The sequence below is a fragment of the Pogoniulus pusillus genome, chromosome 6 (assembly GCF_015220805.1).
Source record: "Pogoniulus pusillus isolate bPogPus1 chromosome 6, bPogPus1.pri, whole genome shotgun sequence".
In the NCBI taxonomy this organism is placed as follows: domain Eukaryota; kingdom Metazoa; phylum Chordata; class Aves; order Piciformes; family Lybiidae; genus Pogoniulus; species Pogoniulus pusillus.
The window spans coordinates 34,638,369-34,663,590 of NC_087269.1; the positions used below are offsets into that span (position 1 = coordinate 34,638,369).

General features: G+C 40.5%; 1 protein-coding gene across 5 annotated transcripts in view; it reads left to right on the forward strand.

Annotated features, from left to right (window-relative positions):
• The window catches only part of ARID5B (AT-rich interaction domain 5B), a 151,759-nt gene that overhangs the window by 58,495 nt on the left and 68,042 nt on the right, over positions 1-25,222 (forward strand). For 3 of the 5 annotated variants that reach the window (XM_064145183.1, XM_064145182.1, XM_064145181.1), the window contains one exon: positions 23,835-24,065. In XM_064145183.1, the coding sequence (XP_064001253.1) occupies positions 23,835-24,065 (231 nt within the window). The other 2 variants (XM_064145185.1, XM_064145184.1) reach the window with 2 other exon arrangements.

The following is a 25,222-nucleotide window of genomic DNA, read 5'->3' on the forward strand; positions in this document are numbered from 1 at the left end:
GCTTGGTTGATGTCCCTCCATGCTGTTTTACTCCTAGTTTCTTGGTAGATTAACCCCCTAATAAGAGCAGATGAATCATGTCATTGAGTTACATCCATGACCTTCCATCCCTGTCAGTTGGTGAAGCAAAGAGAAGATAATTGTAGGACCAAAAAAATAACATCAGTGATTTGGTCATCAGCAGGAGGGTGGTCCTTGGCAGCCTTTTAGGTGACTTGTAGGCTTTAGCATGTGTCATCACACTGTCCTCACCCGACTACTCACCCAGTCACTGAGCCTGGACTTGATTTGATCACTGACAGTCTACTTTGTTGTCTTTCTATCTTGAATTTGTGCATGGTTTTGCTATGGCAAGATCATGGGCTTATTACTTGTTTTAGTTAATTACTAGAGACTTTAATTTCATATTCCTACCAAGATCTGTGTGAGCTCTCATGGCAAACCCAGGGTGTAATGCAGTCTTAATGCATGTTTTTCTCTTTAATTATTTTTAAACCACAGTCTCCACTCTTTTTTTTTTCCCACACTGAGTGTTTCCAGATGAAAAGCTTTGTGGGATGAAAATTAAATGATAAGGTACTATAAAAGTCTATTTCCAGAATCTCAAGTGTTTCAGCTCTATCTTTATTTTTAGTGTTCTCACTCCTTGAATGACCCTTGTTTGTGACAGCATTTGTCACTACGCACATCTTGTTTTGTTGCACAGAGAAAATAGCTGAAAAAGCCCTTTTGTGCTTGTGTTTTTTATCCTGTGTTTAGCTACATTAAAATGTGGCCCCATAAGTTCTGTGGTACAGTAAAAAAAAAAAAAAGAAGAACCCAACCCAAATAATTTTGGCAGTTCAAATGCAGAAACTAAAAATAATTTAATCTGCAGTGTGAACATAGTTTCATATTTATACTAGCATCTGGCCTCAGGAATTGAATACTCCATTCTTTAAATAGCTTCACTCTGGCTCTTGAATGCTTTGTGACTAGAACATTACCCTACAGTCATACACCTTGTTTACATATTTCTGTTAAAAGGCAGAAGAACTTACAGTACTTCAAAACATTGGTACAAGCTCCCTCCTCCCCTCTCGCCTTGGAAAAAAAAAGAGAAGTTAAAAAGAAAAAAAAAAAAGAAAAAAAATGAAAGAGTAGCCTGAAAGTGCGTTTTAAATTTAGTTCTCTCAATTTGCTTCTGGGTACATATTTTACTGTCATTTGTATATAGAAAAAAGAGAGAAAAAAAGGAAAATTTTCCAGAGAAAATGAGTGCTGTTCTACATGCCCAACAGTAGTCAAACACAAATTTATGTACATTTTGTTTGTGTGTTTGTTTTTAATTCTGCAAATGCCTTTGTCTTTAAAAACACTTTGCCTAGAGGCAGTGGATCTTCTATTTTTTTGCTACCCATATGGTAGAAATAAGGAGTAGGTCCTTGTGAAGGGAAAATGCCAGAATAATGTAATAAAAAGGTAAACACTATAAACGGGTGGCTAATGATTAGCTTCTTGCAATCTTCAGGGACAAAGTATCTTTTTATAGTTTTATGATCCTTGCCCTGCCCGACTTCAGGAGGAATTGCATTTTCAGAATTATATATTTGAAACTTCAGCTAAGCTTTACAAATTTAGTAGATCCTTATTTAGTGTCTGTTGGTGAATGTAAGTCCAGCCTAATATGCTTACTGCTATTTTTTCATTCACGTGTCTTGAGGTGAACCTAGGAGCAGAAGAGAAAATATCCCATTTTTAAACCTTAATCTAGAATCCATTCCTATGAGTCACTAAAACAAGATCATAGTGGTTTGGCTAAAAAAGGCTTCATGTCCAAAGGGAACGTTCCTTAAAATGCTGGCATGTTTCCCACCGTGTTTCTTGAATGTGTTTTATATGTTGTCTTTGTGCTATTGTAAAGCACCAAAGATTAGATCCTTTAGTTTTTTTTTGGGGGGGAGACTCCTGGTGTTTCAGTGGACGGTCAGCTTGAACGAGGGCAGGAGGCTTGCTCCCTTGAGAAGGTGTTGAGCTCTGTCAGCTACCTGCTCCACTATTCTCTTAGGACAGCCTTCCAGCTCCAACAGGGAGAACTTGAAGTTATTTTTCTTCTGGTAGCTATTCAGTGTTATACCATGGGTTTTAGGCTTGATGCTGAGATGCTTGCTAGCACACTCTGCAGCAGTGTGAGCAGCAAGAAAATCAGGTCCTCTGTGCCTTTGTGAAAAACTTAGAAAGAGAGTGAGTTGTTTTGTTTTCCTACCCGGTTATTATAGCCCTCAACAGGAAAGAGCCTCTGGAAAAATCATCCCGCTTGGGTTTTGAGTGGTTAGTGCCATTTTCTGTAGACTTTCAGACTAGCCTGGGACATGAGAGAAGATCGTGCTGAAGGCCATACTCCTCCATGACCTCCAGCTTTGATCCTTCCATGATAGAGCAAGAGAGAGGTGGTGCCAAGCTGGAATGGGAGCAGGGATGAGGATTGCTGGAGATAGCAGTAAGGGCTGCTTCCCTACCCTGCCGCTGGGTTTTTTTGGTCTGTGTGGCTTAGATTTTTTGGTCAGCTTTCCCTGTAGGGAAGGTTGGAGCTCAGTTTTTACTTTGGTTTCCAGACCAGGGCCCTCTGACTTGCGTATAGTGAGTGTGAAGGGTGCAGGGTTTAGCCTTTGATTTCAGATACCATGTGATTCCAAAACATGAGATTTATTGGGTAAAGCCTATTTAATATCTTAAAAGCATAGACTAGGAGATCAGATGTGAGCATGGCTGCCTTAAAATATGCTCCTTGACAATATACTTAAGAACATTTAGGTCTATATGAAATATCCAGGAAATGAGGCCAGTTTTGTCTCTGCTATTTTGATGGTAGAGTGCACAGGAGAGAGGGGGATAATTGGACAGAAATTCATGGGTTTGATAATACGAGCCTAGTATATTTGCACAAAAGGAATAAGGGCATTTTTCACCCTCTGCAAAGAAACTATCAATATTTTTCTGCCTTGTTGACTTTTAACTGATCAGACATATCAGCAAATCCATGTAAGTTAATATGAAAAGTCATTCCCTCATCTGTGGCCAGTTGTGTAAAGTGTTTGCACAAAGCACTACCTCTGTGCCATATCTGTTGGCTTAGGGAAGCACAGGGAGATGATTCTTAGCAGCCATAGATGAGGAGACACTGCTCCTCTGTATTGGACCCTTTTTACCTTGTCACCTTGTAGGCAGAGTCAGTATAAAAGTAAGGAAAGATGTACTTTTACCAGGGGGATACTTCTTGAGTGTGGTTTCTATAACAGCCTTCACAAAGAGTAAAGCAGAACGGCAGCTGCAAGAAGGACTTGTCATAATTTCTGATCATGCCAATGACTGACTGTTGTCTTCTGTTTCATAAATGAAATTGTATTTATTCATCTTTCCCTAGAACGTGAGACTACTTGGTGTATGAATATTTTTCTTAAATAAGCATTGCACTTTCTACTTTTTAGGGAAACAATGCAATTAAAATTCTTAGTTGAAGAGGAAGATTGTCACAACACCATTTGGAAATGTGGTTGTCCAGGCTCTGTAAGTGTCATTTATACCTTGCTGGACATGTGGCAGGTTTCTTTCTTGAAAGTCATGTAACATTTCTTGTGCAGCAGGTATTTTTGGTTCAGCATGTAACTAAGGTTTTGCATATGTTTGTTTGGGTGAGTAGAAACTGTGGTTCAGTTTTCTCTTGTTTTTACAGTGGTTTTGTCACTTGTGCTTCTTACGGTCATAGCATCTCCAGCTGGAGCACCAGGTCTCAGGAAATAGCAGTCCTTGTGCCCAGTCCCACAGTATAGTGAATGTCAGAGGTGGTGTGAGGAATGCTCTGAGCTCGATGTGGCTGACAGGACACACTGTCTTAGTTATTTAGACATGATAGAATGGGATGCTGTGAATAGGAAAATGGGAATAGAGTTTCCATTTTGTTGCTCCTTTTCTTTCAGGTTTTGTCTGGATTGTATGTAGTCCAAGATTGGAGTTTTGTGTGTGCCTCACAGATCTTTGCTCCAGTTACCCATAAGGATTTCCTACCAGATTTTGACACTGCCAGTGCGAGATGGCCAGGTCTAGTGCGGCTAATGAAGATGCCATGCTCTTAAAGCATGCTGTTCTTTGATTCCCTTTTCACAGGTTCCTTTGCTCTTATACCACCTAATTTGTCACTTTGGCCAGAAGACAGAAGTTTCACATACCTATATCTGAACTCTGCTATAGAGTTTTTGGTTAAGACGTGGTTCTGGTGGTAAAACTTCACACAAAATGCGTCTTCAAGATTTCCTTTTAAAACAATCCAATTTAAATTTGATTTAAATTTCCTGGCTGTATCAGAGGAAATGTAATTGCACATAACAGACTTGGTTTTCCTTCCTGCATCAAAATTTTGAGGTAACAGTCACTGCTAGGCACTCTGAAGTTCAGGCAATCCTACTACAGTGTCTCAAAATGAAGGTCCAAATGTATCCTTACATGTTGGCTAAGTGTTGTGTAATTCACAGAGCTTGGAGACCTGCTGCAGGTGATGCGCTCTTTCAGTATCAGGAATGTACAGTGTCATTCCTGCACTTGGCTATGAGGTCAGGAATTTGGGAGAGCATTTTTTCAATCACTTTTTAACTGATGGAGATAAAACTTCTTTGTCCTATCAAGCGGAAGGTGTGGCTTGGCAGTCTCAGTGAGGACGTAACTGTGGCACATACTTGCTTGAATAAGAAGAGTTCAGTTATTTTGCTCTTCCCCCACTAAGTTACTTTTCTAGATTTTACTCTCTGGATACTGCTCCTCCCTGTTCTTCAAAGCCCCTCTGATAGTGCAAGTGTGAGTTGCAAGGGTGCTGTAGCGTTCTCAGGCTTGCCTTAGTACTGGTACAGGAGAAGGCAGCCTGTGGGCCAGGAAGAGAATGTTCTGTGTCTCTCAGAAATCACCATCTCACTTGCATCTGGCATAGATGCACCCTGCAATTTACTGAGTTGCTCATCATGAACACCGTGGTTACTGTGCAATAAGTAACTATTCTTTTGCATATTCTGCTCATGCAGGAATTAGGGCATCAGTTGAGTACTGATGAGAATGATTAGAGGAAAGCAAAATGTTATGGGTCATTAAACAAACAAACAAACAACCTCACCTTCATTTTATTGAAGGCACCTATAAATCTCATCCGTTTACTTCTTTACAGCTAGTTGACCCGAGGATCTGTGTGAAAGATCAGACTGTTAGCTGCAGCAACTCAGATTGCTTTAAGCAACTGTGAACTAGTTTTACAGTGCTACCAGCCTATTTTTTTTCCAGAAAGTTAAAATTTGAAGTAGGTCCCAAATCTAGTTTCTCACATGCGAGATCATTTTGCTACGCATGACCTAGAAACCAGCAATGAATGTATAAATTACAGGCAAGGAGAAAATTCTGAATTGACTGTAAGGTGAATGGAAGTTGAGTAATTCCCTGAACTTTAACTGAGAAAAGAAGAAAAGATCATTGAATTCTAAACCAGACTTCAATACAGACAAAGAAAATGTTATTTTAGTATAGATTAAACTTATGACTAAGATATAGAGGGATTATTGTGTCTGTTTCAGATGTAATTTCATGCCTGAGAATTTACATTGGAGGCAAACTGGTCTGGATCACATTAGCAAGGGCCCTGTTTTGCTGTCAGTTTAATTAAATGGAAACTGCTGGCAAGGAGACCCGAGTAGGTTTATAGAAGCAATACTATTTTGTGTGTTGGAACAGGAAACTGTTAGGTCTTCCAGTTTGAAAGGGACACAAAAATGAAACCTGTGATTCATTCTTGTTTACAAACTCCCTGCTAGTATACAATGACCTTAGTGATAACTGCACTGCAATTACATGTTCTATGTAGTGAGCTCTACAATAGCTGCGACTTCATAGTTATGAAAACCGTGACCTTTGACAGGGAGGTTAGAACATGAAGTTTTTCCAAACAGTGCCTAGATCTTCAAAAGTATTCACATTTCCTTCCCTGTTTCATGTGAGTAGATTGACAAGATGTATGGTGGGTGTTCTGTTTGCTCGCCACAAGATTGTTGTCAGGCAGAAACCCCCCTAAACAAAAAATTGCCTGCCCTTTGGGAACATTGATTTATCTGTTAACTGTGCCTGGCATGCTGCCTTTTGGCTTTGATTTCAGAGAGAAACATATTTGGTTACTTTAATAGGCAAAAGCACTGAACCTGACTTGTAGGGGAAAAAATTGTTTTCTTTCCCTTTTTCAGTTCTGTTTATCATATCCTGATATTCTGTCTTGTAATTGTGCAACAGTTCCAAGTTGGAGTAAAGAAAAGTGGAACTGGATCTTAGGCTCCATCAGCCTCATTATTTGAGAGCCAGCTTTTCTGGGTGACTCAGTGGGACTGAAAAATGAATGTTTATGCTGGTTAATAGCCATGCTGCGACACCAACTATGACGCTATCAAATGCCTTTTTGTTCAGAAGAATTATTCACATCACCTATTTATACTTCCTTTCTGATTTATACTTTTTATCTCCTAGAAATTTTTGCTGAGCTGAAGTTGATTGGCCTGTTCTCTCCAAATTTGTTTGTTCACCCTTTCCCCCTTAATTTAGATATATTGAGAGATTAAGGGTTTTCTTTACCCTAAGAAATTCAGGTCTTAACTATTTTCATAATTTACTTCTGCAATTTACGATGTCGTAGTGTGTTAGAGGATAAGTTGAGAAGTTGACAAATTGTGGGTTTTTATCAAGTTACAGTAATTGTGTTGTTTATATACAGAATAAAGACCTATGCTGAAACTGAAGGTGTAAGGGGTGTGTGTACACAAAGACAATTGTAGATTTTGCTGAGCTCTGATATCCATCAAGCACTTGCCAAAAAGGGTATTTTTATGAAAAGCTTCACATTCTTCACCTAAGTATCAGAAATAATAAAATAGAATCATAGAATCATAGAATGGATTAGGTTTGAAGGGTTCTTAGAGATCTTCTACTCCATCCTCCCTGCGATGGGCCTCTCAACTAGACTCAGCTGCTCAGGGCCTCATCCAGCCTAGCCTTGAACACCCTCAGGCAGGAGACATCCACAGCCTCCCTGGGCAGCCTTTTCCAGAGTCCCACGAGCCTCACACGTTGTTTTGAGATCAAAAGAGAAAGAAAGGAGGAAAAAGAGCCTTTGAAAAAACCTAATAGCAGCAAGAAAAGCAGATCAAGAAGGTTCCTGGAGATCTCTGTCCCTGTGAATGCAGTAGGTTGTTTTTTTCAGTGAAGCTGTAGGAGGATTCAGTGTTTTAACATTAACGTAAGACATCCTGTAGCCCAGTGCCTCCAGTGAGCATGAAGCTCTGCATGGCTGGAAGGTAGGTGAAGGTGAGATTTGGAGAACTGCTGAGTGATGGGAGAAAGGCCTCTGCCACTGCTGGTGCTTTTGCCTCTTACAGTGACACAGTGCAGCCCATCCCAAAGAACTTTGTGGTGTTGCCAAGTGCTGGGACAGGTACTAGAGGGCACTTGTGCTCACCTTAGCTTGGTCTTCTGCCTCAGCTGGGCAATGAGCTCCTGAAGGCCAGTTCCCAATGGCAGTTGTGTAGCAGTAATTAAAAGTAAACTAGCAGGCAGCAAACGTTCTTGAAATTCAGGGACCGCCCATCGTAGCTGCCCCCCAACTCTTAATTATGAGACCTGGAGATAGAAGAAGCGCAAGAAAGGATCAGTTAGTTTTGGTCCTGACTGGTGAAGTAAGAAGTGCAGAGAAGTCAGGGAGGAATTAATAAATCATTTTGTATGGATGAACAGCAAAATATTTCACAAGCTGGGACAAAAAATGCTTAGTTGAGTCTGCTCCCATGGCAAAGAGTGACTTTGGCTATCTCCCTCTAGGGCTTTTAGCATGACCAGCTGTGCCAGCAGCAACAGCCAGTACTCAGCCCCCAAACCTGTAGCCCACCAGGTGTTCAGCTGGCTGGCATCCCTTTGTCTCTTCCAGCCTGGCTCCCTGTTACCTTGGTCTCAATGATTGCAATGTTCACCATGCTGTGGAGTAGCGGGATTCCACAGTGCAGCCCTGCTGGTTGTTTTAGAAAGCTGTAAGGAAGCAAAATCTTTCAGTAGGTGGTGCCTTTCAAGACACTCTAGAGAGGAGAAAGACCTTCCCAGTTGTAGCAGTGGTAAGACTCATGGCTGGTAAAAAAAAATCAAGTGTCTAGAAATTAAAATGAGATTCTTTACCAGCTAGTTTATTTTAATTTTTTTTCCTCTTCTGCTTCATGACAGAACTTCAAATAATTATGTTGATTTATGATTACAGGTATTTTAAAGCTGTAGTACACTGTAACAAAACCATGCCAGCTTATTGTTTCTGGCCCTATCCAATTATACAATTGAGTTTAGGCACGTAATAATGTTAGAACAGAAATATCCATCATGATGGATTAAATTTCATGAAGTATGACACAAGAATATTTATAGCTTCATTCTTAAAGCCACTTTTGGGTCAGAATATGCCTCCTTATTATGGCCTTCAAAAACAAAGAGATAATCTGAAACTTTTCTCAATCCAGCCCTAAACCTACCTCAACCTGTTGCCTACACAGGGAGGGGAGTGTAGGTTGATGGTAAGCAGAAAATAATGGAATAAAGTAATTATTTCCGCTAGAAAATGGGGATCCGGCAGTATTTTTACAGTAACACAAAGTCATTATTTGCCTGCGCCACTGTAATGAAACAATAAAGATCATACTTAATTTAAGTATCATCTCTCAGGGGATTTCTTGCTATCCTTCTACCATTTTGGCTATAAAACAAATTTAAACCGCTGGTCTAGTTTCCCACTGCTTTTTAGAGAGCGGAGTGGGCAAAGCCTCCCCTCCTCCCAGTTCTGTTTAAATGTAGACCTTTGGCATTCCAGAAATCTGACCTTGTTTGTAGGGAATGGCTCATTTTTCTGTAATGTAATATGAAGCACTCTTGTGTTTTGGTTCCATGAACTAGAGAGTTTAATGTTCCAGCTTGCCATGATAAGGATATGATCTGGTCGAGATAGAAACATTAAAGGAAATTAGCTATTGTACTATTCTTTTACATATTGTTTGCCTAGTAGTTGCATTTAGAATCGTTTGGAATAATTTTGTAGCAGCCTTTTAAAAAGGTTTTATTTTATTTTATTTTATTTTTACTTTTTGGGTTGTTGCTGGCCCCAATAAAAAGTGGAGCTTTAAGATATTTCTCCTAAAATAAATGTGAGGCCGCCTCATTTATAGTCAGCATGCCTTGATTACTTGCAGACATGCTGGAAATTTACATGCGCTTTTCTCCATTATAAAACACTGATCTGTTCAGATCATTAGCTCCCTCATGACTAGAGTTTGGCAGCAAGCCAAGGCAGGCTAAATCTGTAGCTGTAAATCGTGAGTTGAAATAGCAGAAAGTGGATTTGTAACTTAAAAAGTGTAAACAGTTTGGAAAATGAAGTAATTTTAGAGTATGATTGATTGCCTTAAGATTGCACTTTAAATTAGCCTAGGGTCCCCAATGCAGATACAGGCACTAACTGCTCATTATATATTTTCACTTTTCTTTGGAACAATAGCATTGTTGGGAGGCTTCTAAACAATGTATGCTTCTCCTAGAGTGACCTTTGAGGAAATGAATAGTTTTATTGTGTGTCCATTACTTTGCCTGAAACAACATTTTTGAGTTATTAATTTGCCATGGCCTATAAATAAAGGAATCAAAATGCAAAGCAGCTGTATTATGCTGCATATACTTCATCAAACTTGTGCTTGAACATCACCATTTGAGATTGATAATGCACTGCATAAATAATTTTTTCCCTTCTGAAAAAGAATGTTTTGCATAGCCTGTAGTTGCTGGAGATTGGTCCTTGAATCCCATAGAGGCAAAAACAAAGATTATTTTTAGCACAAACAATTAACTTTCTGGGGGACTGACATACTGCATTTGCTTTTCCAAGGGCCCTGGTTGATGTAATTTTGTAGTTGAGAGTCAGAAATGCCCAGACACGGGTGTCTGTAGTAAGAAACATGAGACTGGTATGGTCAGTACTGCTATTCTCTCATCTCCGCATAGATCCTCAGTGTGTTAGTGCTTTCAGCACCTCTCTGACAGCGGGAGTGGTCCATGCAGCACCCTGCACCTCCTGTGTCCTGGCTGGTGCTGGGGGGCCAGCCCAGCAGAGAAAGTGTCACTGCCTTGCCCGTAGGAACAGTGGGCACAGGCCAGCAGAGCCTTTCCCCTGGCAGAAACGACAGAAGGATAAACCCGTGGCCCTGCACAGATGAGATGAGGCCCTGCAGCCTATGACCAGCAGTAGTCAGCCTGAGTTTCTGAGAGACAGCTATTCCTGGGGAGCAAGCACTGGGCTGCAGCTGCCTGGTGCTGGTGGTTGTTGGCAGCCGTGGTTGGCGAGGAGGATCCCAGAGACATAGAGACACTGTGATCTTGGGGGAGCATGAGGAGTCAGTGGGATGGCGGACTGTGAGCTGAAAAGGAAGGTGTCACTGGAAAGTACATTCAGGAATGTGGAAAACCTATTGGATTTGGAGTCTTTAAAGGTACAGGGCATAATCTTCCTGGCTTGCTCTGTCTACAGTGGTCAAGAGGAGTCAGTAGTGGGAGATGCAGCGTGCTGCTGGTTTGAAGAAACATGCTATTTAATATCTGATGTCTTGCAGCTTCTGGCTGTTCATGAACGGTGGCTGGAACCATTTGCTGCCCTCTGCCAAAGAGAGAGAAAATCCGCCATCGATGTGTTCCTGCCTATCAAGGCAGTGAGATAGCTGAAGTTACGAGGTCTCTTATCGTGGAGCAACAACTCAGTGTAAATTGGAGGGTGTAGGCATGTAACTTACATGTTTGTACTAAACATAGATATTTTCTGCATTCAAGACTGCTGCCTGCTGCCCTCACATGTTCTTCAACACTCATAGCCATAAGAGTAATTAGGAGTCTAAACTATTTAACTGGCATTAGTGGTGGTTACAAATCATAATGAAGAGTCGTGACTGAAGAATATGTAACAGAAACTCTCCCAATGTTGTATCTGAGTGTGTTTTTCATCTCTCCTTGCCCTAGATTTGGTATCTAATGTTCAGTAGATACAAGGCTCTGTCTTGTCATTCTTCTCAAAGCTCCTTTCCCAGAGAGCATTTTTTCCCAGTGTTATCACCCATCCTTGATCTTCTTTCCCTACACGTTTGAAATGAAGATTTTGCACTTGTGAAAGAAGTATGGCTGAGAGGTCTAAACACAGGTCTGGGAGCCAGGACCTGCTGAGAGCTGAGCTCAATGACTCATTTGGTGGCCTTAAGCAAGTCAGAACATTATTTCATATGTAAAACAGGGGAAATAATACTTATCTATCTACCCACTTTATAGGAATGCCCTGAGGACTAATTAGCGTCCATTAAAGTGCTTTGAAATAGACAGTGCTATCTATTATTAGAGCATGCCCCAGACTAGTAGATAGTACCGTAGGATTGTTTTCTACTGAGGAGTTTTCCTCTCTGCTGAATCAGGAGCTGCATGCAAGCTGCCTGGCGTTTTCCAGAAGATTGGCAGCACTCTGCTGGGCCCTTCCTGGGCAGAGTCACTGGAGACTGACGCTCTTGCTCAAAGCTTGGAAAGAGAATTTGCCTAGAGAAAAGTGTGGGAGGATACTTGCTTGTTCTCCTCAGCTCATAGACATAACTTGTCCTGAAATCCTTTCTCACCCTGCCTTCACCTGAGGCTTTTTCAGATAATTCAGGTAGCATGGCGTTCTCTTCTCCAGGAATGGTTTCCTAGTCCTGCAGAAGAGGAAGGAGAATCCTGTATTAGTTCTCAGGAGAAGAATGAGGCTGGGCTGGTAGGTTCCCATTGAAGGAAGCCCTTTCTTATTTAGAAGAAATGCTTATGTTCTTTCCCTTCACTAGGTAACAGACTCCTCTGCAAAGTCCTTAGAAAGCAAAATCTAATTTTAGGGATAGGATACCAAATGCTGCAGGTGTGTGTCAGCTGAAGTCTTTTCATCATCATAACAAGGGGAATTGTCATCTGACTGGCACGTCCTTTTGTTCTCTGGTGCATCTCTCACCATATACTTTTCTGCCTCTCTTACAGATGCCGTAATAATCCAGTTCAAAGGACCCAGCCCTGTTCTCACTGAAGCCCACAAGCCTGGTGTTTCTACCAGTGAGACTAGGACTCGATCCAAATTGACTGGAGAGAAGTTTTATTTTTCTCCATTTGCTCCTTACACCTCTCAGGCCATGAGTAATGTGCAACAAGATGGGAAAGCTTGCATGAAGTTTTCCAAGGGAATTTTCTGTGTTTTAATAACTCTAATGAAATTGCTTAACGCTTCATCAGAAATTTCAAGGTGTGTTGCTGAGGGTTTGATGCTTCCCTGTTTGGGCACTCTGACTTTTCTCCACTATATAAAGATGCTTCCCTAAGAAATGGGACTGAGGACTCATGTGAGCAATTGGTCCAGCCATTGAACTTTAGCCCTGTAGAAACCTTTTTGTCGTGGGTGTTGGTAGGTATGCCATTTTGAAGAGGGTCTCTGCTACCTCCTCTTGTGCCTGCAGAGGAGGGTATCAGAAGCAACTGGCCCACAAGTTCTTACATGCCAGACTAACTCCTCCACAGCAATGAGGCTGCGCCACAGAAGGACCTGGTGGCGCGACCTTGGTTGCACAGAAAGGCTCTGGCATTGCTAGATTTAAGCACAGTTGGTTCGTTCATCTCGTCCTGCATGTCGTTCAGTTTTTGGTCCTCATATCCTAGGTGGAAGAATACATAACTCCTTTTTGCTTTACTTTTCTTTCTATTACTCCACTTCAGCTTGAGTCTGTTTTGTTGTGGTGCAGAATCAATTTTAACAAGCAATCTCAGACTTGCTCATATACTTCTAACAGTGGCTGAATCTACATTTGGGCTGTTTTTCAGAGCAACAATTCAGGGGTTATGTGGTGCATTGTGAGAAGTTGAATTAGGAGGCAAGACTCTCCAGGTAGCTAGAGGAGCATGATGCAGGGGAATTAGGTCGGTGGATGTTTTGGCAACTCCCAACTGCCTATTCCTCTTGGTAGTCTTCTTGTTTAATTTCACCTCATCAGCAGGAAGGAAGCGAGCCAGAGTAAGGTTGTGTTGGGGAGCAGGTATGTGCTACACTGAGATAAGAACATCAAATTCTTGGGGAAAAAAATAATTGCTGGCATTTTTGTCATTGCTTTAAAAAAAAAGAAAGAAAGAAAAAGAAACAGCATGATGCTAGATGCGACTCTGTGCCACTACTGGATTTAGGCATTATTACACTGCAGAGGACAACACATGTTTATCTGTAAAATTCTTTAACTGTGGTTTTTGTTTTCCAACTTGACTTCTTTTTCTCTTCTTGCCTTTGATTGGCTTCCAAAAAAGTTACTAACATGTTGTAAAACAAATAGAAGGGGCCACTGAAGCTTATTAAAAACTGTTTCTTTTGTTCATATCTGGCGGTTGACAAATTGTCTTGTGCTCTATCTTACCTGCTCCCATGTGAAAGGTTACATGAGAAAATGGCTGCAAATAAATTGCCATTGAATGCTGTTGAAGACAAGCATACAGCTTGTCTATTAAGGACCTCTTTTAACGCTCTCTATTCAGGCTCCCCCCTGCATGTCTCTCTAACACTTGTCTGTTATATTATGTTTGGCACAGAAGGAAACATTAAATAGAAAAGCAATGCCTGACTGTGGTGTTTCTAGACCTATTATCCCTCTGTCAAATGTCCACACAAGAAGGGTACAATTTTTGTCCATATTGATGATGATCTCTGAAGGTTTTACTAACCATCTTCAGAGTGAATTGCTAGAAACAAATGAAAATGAAAAAGCATATTTTTGCAGCTTTGGAAATCTTACTTAAATCAGCGTAATGAGACGCGCTCAGTAAAATGTAATTATTCTCACTTCTCCATGTGTCGAAGAAATCAGCAGTGTGGTTGGGGAGCGGAGGGTTACACTCAGCTTGGGTTTTTATTTTTGTTATACAGAGTCAGATCCTGATTGTGTGTAATAAATTGTAAATAGTAGATAATGCAGTTTTTATGTGTACTAAATACCCTGCAAGAATTAACGGGGTTGTTACTTCATTAAGGGTTTCAAAGAGAGCATAAATGTCAAAAGCAGAGCTTGACTGTTTAAATCACTGGACCATTTCCACCCTTCACCCATCGTGTCACGGCTCTGGGGCCGGCAGCCTCTGCCGTTTCTATTTCGAGGAGGGCGCAGTTCCTCTGAATTTTCAGAATGATAGTGAAAGGGCCCCGTGTGAAACACTGAGATAAGGCTTTTGACTCATGCTTTTGGGGTAGTGGAAAATGAAGGCGGTTGATTTTGCTTTGTGGAAGAGGTGGTGTAACAGTACCTTATAAGTAAGACTGCTTCTCTCATTTGTGTTTGAATGCGGTGTGGAGGTAAAGGACCGAAGATAACAGGACACCCAGTTACTCTGATAGTAAGCTGAGTAACTCAGTTTAACTCTCAGTGGCTTTCTTTTTTCTTTCTTCTTCTTTTTTTTTTCCCATGCATTGGAATTTTCCCAAGCAAGTATGGATTTGTCATGGATCTCTTTGGCACAGAGGGCAAATAACAGACTACAAGTTTAAAATTCATCAGACTAAAGAATATCTTCAGGAGAAAAAGATTCAGTCTTGAGCACTGGCTTGGGAAACCTGTTACATCCATGAGCTTATTCTTCCAGCAGTTAATTGTTATTGCTGTAAAATACATGCCACTCTCTTGCCAGTGGCTCTAGTTGCAGGTTTCTCAGTGAGAGAAGATTTTTTTTCATTCTCTAGTATTTCCTTTGTGCAGTGTTGCACTTCAGAAGAAAGGAGACCAAGACACATAATCATAGTAATAATAATAAAGATGATGAGAAGGTGTTGTAGGAAAAATGGCTGGAGGTGGCCCCCCTCATGAATGCACTTTAGGAAATGTGTAACTTCAGCCACAGCAACAGTGGAAGTACTTGTGTTTGTAGCATAACTCCCATGCTCAAGTATTTGCGGGATCAGGTTTTATGTGTAAGTACTGAAGTGTAGTTCAGTGCTATGTTGGATGGTGTTCAGAGATTGCTGAAAACGGTGCGTTAAATAGCACTTTGAATTGCAAAGTGCTGGTTCAGTTTTGTCTATGAGAATGATAACACTTATTATCTGATTGTTCCCTGTGCAAATCTCACCTCAGGAAAAATTAAATTATGTTTGAATTCAGCTAAAGCAAAGTATATCATTATTTCCTTTCGTTATTAAAAGGGATTTTTACTGTTTGTTTGTTAAAACTGAAGCAGCTGCCATGTTAGAGCCATAGATGATTTAAAAGCAAATACAGAGGCAGAGCCATTTACAGTACAATTGGCTTGTTTAATGTGATTTAATTCCTCTTCTTGGCTTCATCATATTACCAAATTATGTTTTCAGACACCACCCCCCTCTTTTTTAATTCTTTCTTCTTTTTGTTATCAGCAGAATTGAAGCTGCTTATCAGTAACCACGACAACCAGGATAAATACTTGTTTTAAAGCTGATGCACATCCAACCTGAATGGTCCACATGACTCAGAACATTCAAGAGGACAGACAGCATGGGCTGCCTTCTACAGTTAGTCTCCCCCTTCTTCCCTGTCTCCATCTGCTTTAGAAAGCTAATAGGGCAGTTAAAAAACCTTTTAAATGAGAGTGGTTTTCTGTAGCCATCCATGGCTATTTGGACATGGGCTAGTCCATAGGAGAAGGAAATTTTGGGAGGCAGGGAGACAATTTCACAGCCCAGCTCCGAACCCGGATGCATCCTTAGCATTGACTCACTCTTCTTGCGCTCCTCCAGCCATCCTTTCCTGCCATTCAGTGGAGGGCAGACTGCTGTTGCTTTGCAGACCCTCCATGAACGGGGAAGATACTCCCAGCTGGGTAGCAGCTCAATGAAATGACGAAGGTCTGAAATTGTGTGGGGCACAGAAAATGGTTGTGGAAAGGGAGAAGCCTCAACACGTATTCCATCCTTTACCTCCGGTGGAGGCCAGCAGGTTGGTTGTAGTGGACAGAGATGGCCTTTTGAGGGAATGTTAGGAAACTCTCCCGCAGAAATACATCCAACCAGGATTTCTGCCTGGCCTGTATACTCTCTCCCTTGCTCTTACGTTGCCTGATGCTGTAGAATAAATCCTTTAAGCTCTCTCTGTCTCAGTTTCTCTCTGTGTGTAATGAGGATAATAATTTTTACTCTCCTCTATAAAGCAGTTTGAGGCTTGTGGATGGAAGGTTTATATAAAAGCTGGAAATGACGATTGTCAGTCACTCTCCTTTTGAGTCTAGAAACACCTCATAAACCTGCTTCCTAAGGTGCAGGAGGATCCTGGGAGTGCAGGGTAGGAGCTGCAGTTACAAGGAGCTGAATATTGGATTAGGCTCTGAAAAAGGATGTTGAATGCCTGGTTGGAAATTTTGTCAATATTAAATTTCTTTCATCTTCTTTAAAAATTGAACTTATGACTCAAAATCTAAGTGATTTAACAAGATAAATATTATGGAAGATCTGATTATATGGACATACTGTCAGTCATCAATCAACAGACTTGGTTTGGTCTCTCTTAAGTAGGACTAGAACAACTCAGATCCAAATCACAGACTGTAAAATGTACTTTAAGTACATATGAGATGGTGCATTTTTCGTTTCTTTCTAATTAGTGTTGCTGTTGAGTTGAACAATAGTTTGAGTCTCCAGTAGATTGGTAAGTATTCTCTTTCTTTCAAATGTTAAACTAATCTCAGGAATTCTTTGAACAGCTGATGCTCTGCTGGCACTGTGACAGAAAACGGAGGACTGGGGAAGTGGCACGAAATTTCTCAGAATTAGTTCTGTCTCCTTCCTACCAGGGAAGAAATATCTGATAAATGCAGAAAGGCTGCAGGTTTTATTCTGTATATTGGCAGAAATGGCTTCTACATTTTGATCGCTTTAAAAGCAAAATCAGGCAGGCAGACGTCCGTGTGAGAATTACGGGGAACTTGTTAACATCATCATTATCTAGTAAACATAAATGTAATCAGTGTGTTCCATATCCTGCAACATGTTGCCTTTGTTCTTGATTGCATTAGCATTCAAATAGAGGGGGGTTCTCAAAGCAAGGATGAGTAGCATGGGTCCTGCCAACAAAGCGGTGTCCCCGTTGTGTTAATAATTTACCCAAATTTATTTAAACCCCAAACCATGGATTTCCTGTCTCATCTCATGGGGCTAAATCATTACTATATTTGCATTTATCTGTGAGAGAAATGTGATTCTTAGATTAATATTTTTAGATCTTATGATTAATTAGCCAGCCAAGGCACATCAAGTAGCATTACTGGAGCGATCAGAGAGTGTGGGAATAAAGAGGCAGAGTGTATTGGAAGAGCTGTGTTTGATAAGTCTTCCCTAATCACTGCAGAGAGTGTGGTTTGGTTTCTAGAGCATGCAGAAACAGTTTTCTGACAATGATGCAGCTACCTGAACTGCTCAGCTGTTGCTTCTAGATGAACAGGTTGCCCAGGGAAGTTATGTATGCTCCTTTCCTGGAGGTGTTCAAGGCTAGGTTGGATGAGGCCTTGAGCAACCTGTTCTAGTGTGAGGTGTCCCTGCCTATGGTGGGACGTTGGAACTACATCATCTTTGAGGTCCTTTCCAACCTAAACCGTTCTGTGATAGCAGCTTGATGCAAAGGGATGTGGATTCCTGCTGGGCTTCTTAGCTTCTTGTCTGTACAGAGGGTTTGATGTGAGAAATGGCCAAGCAAGGAGCCAAACACAGAATCATAGAATGAACCAGGTTGGAAGAGACTTCCAAGTGAAGGTTATTTCATTGGGAGAGCCATCCTTTCTCTTGCAGGAATACCCAGAGGTGTATGTGATGATCGTCATTGCTTCTGGGTCAGCTGCAGTTTATCTGGACAATGATTTGGGGTATTTGGCAGGTTACTGAATGGTGATACGGAAAGGTGTCATCATTGTGTGATTCCTCTTCAAGGTTTTTAGGTCAGTAAAGAACCAGTTTCTTCTTCGTCCTTCTGGTTACTCTTTAATTTTCTGTTGTTTCTGTTGCTGCTGGATTTGTTGAGATGCTCAAGCGTTTTAGGTAGTTGTGTAGTGAGTTTGTTTCTGTCTGCTGAAAGCTGTGCTATCTTGCTTTGGGCTAGAAGGGGCAACTTTGAGATGTGCAGAACCTGTCTGACCTGCAGTCATTGGTTTTGAAGGGTCAGCTATGCATGTCTTTGTCTCATCTAGACCTGTGGTCTCATGTTTGTAGTGCAGAAAGTCCTTGCCGAAGGAGTAGAGCAGGGGAAGAACAAGTCGAGCTTATCTTAAGATAAGAGCCAAAGTCCATTGCCACAGAGAAGATCAACTCTTTTATCAGTCTACCAGCTGGAAGTTTTTTGTAGCGTGCATTTGAACCATTGCTGTGGCACAAGGTAAACCACTTTGTCACTGAGGTGGAATCCATTCGCTTAATTTGATCAGCAAGTTAAATCTCTAGACTGACCTAGTTCTCGTTGATGAGGGAGTAGTAGTAGTTCCAAAGTGAGTTGATCTGTGTCTTACAAAACAGCTAGTTGGAAGGAGATCTCTGTCTGCAGAGGGATCTGGACAACTGGCATAGACTAAAACTATGTTATTAGATGAAACGAGTCTCATCATTTGTGCTCCATTGGTTTGCTGAGGGTCATAGGAGGGCTGAGACACATGAATGCTGCCCTGCAGTGGTCGAAAGCCATCCCACCTTGAGGGTCACAGCTGTGTTCATTCAGCACAACTAACCCTCACTGTTCCCAGACCCTTTGGACATTCAGATGTGTTCTCCATTTTTTCTGTTTCTACTGCACATTGATGATGTGGTCACAGCCATGCATACAAGCAATGCTAAACTTATTTTGATATGTGCATCCTTTGGGAGACTCCCTTAGTAACTGAGAGTAATGAAAGAAGGCAGAGTAGCAAGGGCGCTGTGCAGGAGAGAAGCTTGACCAGCAGAGCCCTGCAACTCCTTTTGTTTTCACTCTATATTCCAAGTAACTCCCTTGCTCAATTTGCTACCCACGCACCAAAGCATTGTCCCATTTTAGCTGGTTCCCCTGATGCTTCCATTGCTTATCTTATGAAGATCTGCGTTAACATTTATCAAAACAAATGGCAAGTCTGGGACCTTTTAAGTAGTTTTTTTAGTTAATAAAACCAATCTTCTACTTCTGTTATGTTAAAAATACATTATCTTTTTATTACAAACTCTCTACAGCTCTGTCTGTTTTCCTTCTTGGCAATTTCATGACTGCTCCAGTTGATTGCTGTATGGAGAGTTACAAAATCATTAAGGGTGGGGCTTTACCAGCTGACTTACAGTACAAGCCATTTCTCAAAATAACCACAACAGTGCAATACTGATGTGTAATTTACGTCACAGTATGTTTTTATGAAATAGTTTGTGGCTTATTCATTTAGATTTAGAAGTGAGTATCTCTTCTCTCGCTTTTTTTAATCAAGCTTTCTTCTTGGGTTTTTTTTTTTTTTTTTCTTCTTCCTTTTTAATATTTTCCACTCTGAGGCTTGGCTTGCCTCCAATTTACCAGCTACAGTGAGGAGGGAAAAAATGTTGGGTTTTTTTTTTTTTCTTTTGATGGCAGTTTAACTGCAAATGTGTTTTCCTCTTTGATATGTACATTTGTGTTAACTGCCTTGAAAGAGATGGTAGATTTGTGGTGGAATATATTGCACAAATATAGAGCAGAGAATTGATAACAGAGATGCAAAAGTTTGGAATTTCAAACCATTCCAAGCAAATGATGCTATTTAGCCTCCTGCTCTGCTACATTTCCTTTTTAAAAATGGCTTTCTGTATAATGTCTTGTAATTAGAACAGGAAATCATTGAGTAACTGTAAGAAGAATAAGAGCACTTAAACTGAAAAGAAAATTACCTTCTGAGAAATTATATTCACAAATTTTTTTTCCCCTTTAAATTCTTTTTTTTTTTTCCTCCCTTCCCATTACTGTGTAGGTAATGATAGTAACAGATGTACCTACCCTTATCTGTATCATTGTTCTGCTTATGTTTTCTGGAGAGAAAAAAAAATTAATTGTTTTCAGTAATACAAAAAAATGAATGGACAGAAAATGGGAAATGCCTAATTACAAAAAAAATATTCTGTGTCACAACACAGTAGCAATTAAATTGAAACTTCAATATAATTATCAATAACAGTCAAGCCTGGAAGGGTGCCAAGCGCGTAAAGTTGGTGCTCAGCCTTTATGTGGTTGCTAGGAGCACGGCGAAAAGTATAAAGCTTAGAGAAAGGAATGTCTAATGTAATAAAGTAACAGAAGGTAGCATAAATCATTGTGAGAGCAGTTCATATTGACATTATTTTACTTAAATTGGCTTGAAACTAGACATTTAGTCTTACAAGAGGCACAAATTCATATTTCTTCCACAGAAATAACTCTCTGCTTTCTGGGAAGAAATGGAGTATGCTTTCCTAGCACCAGCCTCGTACATATTTGGAATCTTTTGAGCAAAAATCTTTAAATGTTTGTTTCTGTTGGCATCCACATGCATTTGCACTAATACGATTAAAAGAACTAAAGGGCAAAATACTTGGCAGCTTTTGCAGTTGAGGTAATTAGGTACAGGAAGGAACATGCATAGTTTTTCCATCAAGCTCTATAAAATCCTGGTGTGAAGGTCTTTTTGGAAAAAAAAATGCTTACTGATGTTGGGAGTAGATTATGGCAGTTAGCAATAACATTATAGGCTGATGTTTCTAAAACAAGCAAACAAAAAAGGGGTTACAGTTTTATATTTCTCTGCTCTCTCTGTAAATAATTCTGGCTCTGGATGGATTTGTTAGGAATTCGTGCTTTTAACAGGCTTTTTTTTTTTTTTTTCTTCTGGGGCTTTTAATTGCCTTGCATTACATATTAAAAATGGTTGTACTGATTTGAAAAGTCAGTTCTTGCACAGATTCATTGTGTTTGGCATTTCATGCATCTCTTACTTACAAAGACAACTTGAAGAACATATAATCCAACATAAATGCCAGGCTGTGCCAAATCCCAGCTCTCTTTACCCCTCACAAAGGGAGCTGTTGGATTACATCTGTGCATATATAGGCAGTGCTTGGAAGGTGGAACCTTGCCTCCTAATTACAGTTTCTCTGTTTTCAACCCTGAATATATAAGTAAATGAAAAATTGACATTGGAGGGGGTTATTAAAACACACAATTGTGACATAAGCATGGGATTAGAGTAATTTCAGTTGAGCCTTGCAAGCAGCGTACTGTAGGTATTATCTTTTACCATATTCTCTCTTTTTCAGCTAAAATGAGATTCAGAAATACCGCATCTGGGTTTTCTAAGATCACAGTTAAGTGTTTGTAAAATTGATGTAGTTTTTTTTTTCCTTGATTTTAATGGAATGTGATCCTCATTTTGATCTCAGCTCCTCCTGAGAGTAAACTCTGATCGTATTTTTAAAAACATCCAGCAGTATGCTAAGCCCACCCTTAAATGGCACGTGATAGATTTTGCTGGAAGAAAAAAAAACACAGTTCTTCTTTGGGCTTGCATTTTATTAGGGATTGGTCTACTTTGATTTCTTTTTTTCCGTGTGGGCGTGGTTGAGGGAAAAAAAAGTCTTTGTTCCAGGCACAGTGTTTGTCTTTCACTAAACAAATCTTCAGTTTATTCAGCCTTTGTTCATTCTTAGATTTATCTATTATTGAACCTGGAGTGAAAAGGAAGGGAAACAAATGCATCATAAAGTACTCAGTGGAGTTGCACAAGCATGTATAAAAGTGATCCTGTAAAAAATGGTTTGGTTTTAATTCATGCCGGGGGTTTGAGTTAGGTTGTCCATTGTCTGGGGTAGAAAGTTTGTGTAATTATGCGCAGAGACTTAGGGCACGTTTGTCCAGAAACGTATGGTTTATTACAAAGGCACGTGGGGCATACGTTTATATACCCCCTATTTAAAACGCTGACCACATCCTGACATAAGAAAAGTGCTGTCAGATCAACAGATTGAGCTCGCCACTATCTACACAGAGGTATAAAGTAGTAATAACTGTCAGACACGCATATAGGAAACTCTCAGAGGAGCTAAAGGATAGATCATGTGCTTGTTAATTCCTAGAACAGTTCTCCTGATCTGATTTTTAGAGTTTCCTAATATAGAAGAGAGAGCCTTTTTCCCAGGAGCAGTTGGCTCAATTGTGCTGTTGTGTAGGCTTATGGGATACTTATTTGTTGAAAACAAAGAAAAGCATGACCACATCCTTTTTGGCCGAAAGAGGGTTTAGGGCCATCAATTTTATTTCCTTAGAAAAGTTATGTCAGTGCTGCTTACCAAAACATATTACTTTTACTTTTTTAGACAAATTGTTTGATCCCTCCACCTATGTCAGGGTAATGTGGAAAGTTCTGAGTTTTTAAAAGTGATGGCTTTCAGAAGCTGTGCTTGTAAAAACAGTATTTCCCAGGTTGCTCTGCCATGTCGTTTGGGTTTTCCTGCAGCATTGCATTCATCTGCAGTGATGACATTCTAGGTGATGTATCTGCTTCCAGAGACTTTAAAATTTAGCCTTTTATGTGTCAACATTTCCATTGCCTCATGTGAATCAAGATGAGTTTTGCCATTGTATTTAGGCAGGGAGGGCTGATCTGATATTTCTTTCAATATCTGAAATGATTTTTACTTTAAGGGTAAGAAAGATGATTTCAGTATTGGTAATGGGATTAAATAGTAGACCTTTTGTCTCTGACAGAAGGAATAGCACAGTTATTCAGTAATCAGAGTACAGCAGAAAATGTAGAGTGAATGCTCTTGCTTTGTCTTCATTGGCATGCATGGAAAGCCACGTTCAGCTACCCCACCTGAGGAGATAAATGAGCATAAAAAGAAGTGCTGTTAAGTACTGGCTGCATACCTACAAATGAGTAATTTCTCAGGGTTGCGTCTCTGGTTGTGTTTTTCTGCTGCTAGGTTTCCTGCTGGTTATCGTATGATGAAACTTGATTGTGATATTTCAAAGTCTGATTCTTTTATGCCTAATATCACCTAAAACCTGGGGGAACTGAAAGGTCTGAGCTCTAGATTGCTTTATATTTTGAGCCCACATTTTGACAATATGAGCTGTTTGAAAATTCATTTGCTCATTGTGCTCTGCAGGTGTTTTATTGAGTTCTGCTGCATTTTCAGTTAATGTGAGGAAAGTTGTTTCCACCTGTTGGGGTAGTTTAGCATCAATAACCAGGGCAGATCAGCCCACCTCCCTGGTCCAGGGGCCCTTGTGTAATTGGCAGTATCAGATACTTCAAAAGGAGAATTAACACCCCTATGGTGTGGTGCTTGTATGTTATTATTTTTAATAGATGTTGGGTGGTGTAAACATGAGTTTTGTAAGGCCGTGGAGGGAGCTGAGTGAAAATGACAACTGATGTTTCTATCAGAGCAGCCAAGTTGGCAAAGTATGGCGAGCACTTTGATACAGGCCATTGGCCAACTTCTGTTGGGCAGTGTTCTCTTACTTATCTAGGTAGAGTCCTTGTAAGTAAGCATAAGAGAACTAAAAGGAAAGCCAAAAAAGAAGCTGCCTCAATAAACTTCCAAAATTTGCTATTTTTAACCTTTCTGTCTAAAATTACTGTGCTATAAAAGGTAGGTCTTGAGAAAAGGCCATGTTTTTTCTGAGGTGTTTGATTTGCAGCTCTTGATTTCTGTATTTTCTGACATACTAAGAGGGTTGTGGTTTTTTTTTCTTTTCTTTGTCCAGGTGAGGATGATGAAGATTCAAACCTACTCATTCTCAGCTACCCACAATATTGTCGATACCGTTCTATGTTAAAGCGCATCCAGGACAAGCCTTCTTCGATACTGACAGACCAGTTTGTCTTAGCCCTGGGAGGAATTGCAGTAACAAGCAAGAACCCCCAAATCTTCTACTGTCGGGATACATTTGATCATCCTACACTAATAGAAAATGAGAGTATATGTGATGAGTTTGGTAAGTCACATTACAACTATCTTCTTTCTCTCACAAGTAAAGATATTTTTCTTGCTTTTAAGTGTCCAGTGATTCCAAAGGGAAGATGAGATTCCTTTGAAGTGAACCAATGCTATTTATGTTTGAAATGTTAGATACCGAATGCACTCTTTCCTCTGTGAAACTGAAGGCTTCTAGCCACTAGTGATACTGGTATTGCAACTTGACTTTGTCACAAAGATCATGTTACATGGGTAGGGTATGTAGCACTGTTACTCAGTATGCAGGAAAGGTTCTCTTGTCTAGACTGAAAATTTGTGATAGAAGGATCTGTGTTAACCACTCACTTCTAGCCTGTGTCTTTCCAGGAGCTTTAGGAAGTGTGGGGGTTTTTTAAGTTCTTGTTGGTGCAATGTGCTGACAAGTGCAAACCAGAAAAAACTGCTTGTATGTTCCATTGCATTGGCAGTGCACTCATTGACCAGGCATACCCAGGACCCTGAACAAAATTCAGCTACAGCTGGTGTGTTTCTAGCCTTCCTTAAATGTGGGGCTCTTCAGAAGGAGCTTTGCCAGTGCTAGGAGCTTGGTTTTACACACGTGGAGGCACTTCTGGGAGGTGGCCTCTTAATTCAAAGGATGTAGAGAATACTCTGCAGCTCCAGAGGAGTAGGCAGCCCCTTGTAGCAGGGAGAGAGGCCTGTAAGATTCAACTCCTGATAGCTGTCAGGTGACTTCACACCTTTGTGCATCAGATCAACCTAAGGGCAGCGGATGTGCTGCTGCAGTGTGGCAGAATGTGTGTTGTCTACACACCAAGGATAACTCCAGTAACGGGTCTGGTGCAATTCCTTTATCAGTGTACCTGTGCTGTGAGAATTAAGTTTTATTATCCATATCAGCGGATAGATGAGGACTGTAATTCTTGCTCACAAAGGCTGTTTGCATAGTAGCTGGTACTTTTTTCTGTGTGAGACCCAAACGTCTATGCAAGGAACCTCTGGTGGTCTCTTAGAGAATTGCTGATTATGCGTTTAACATATGATAATGGGAGTGAGAGGGAAGGAGTTCAGTGATGCTATGATGGGAGAAGCATCTTCCATCTGGCTTTGAGCTTGGTGCCCAGTCCAGGACTTGTGTTGGTAGAGAAAATTGGCCCACGTGGTGGCACTGGGGCA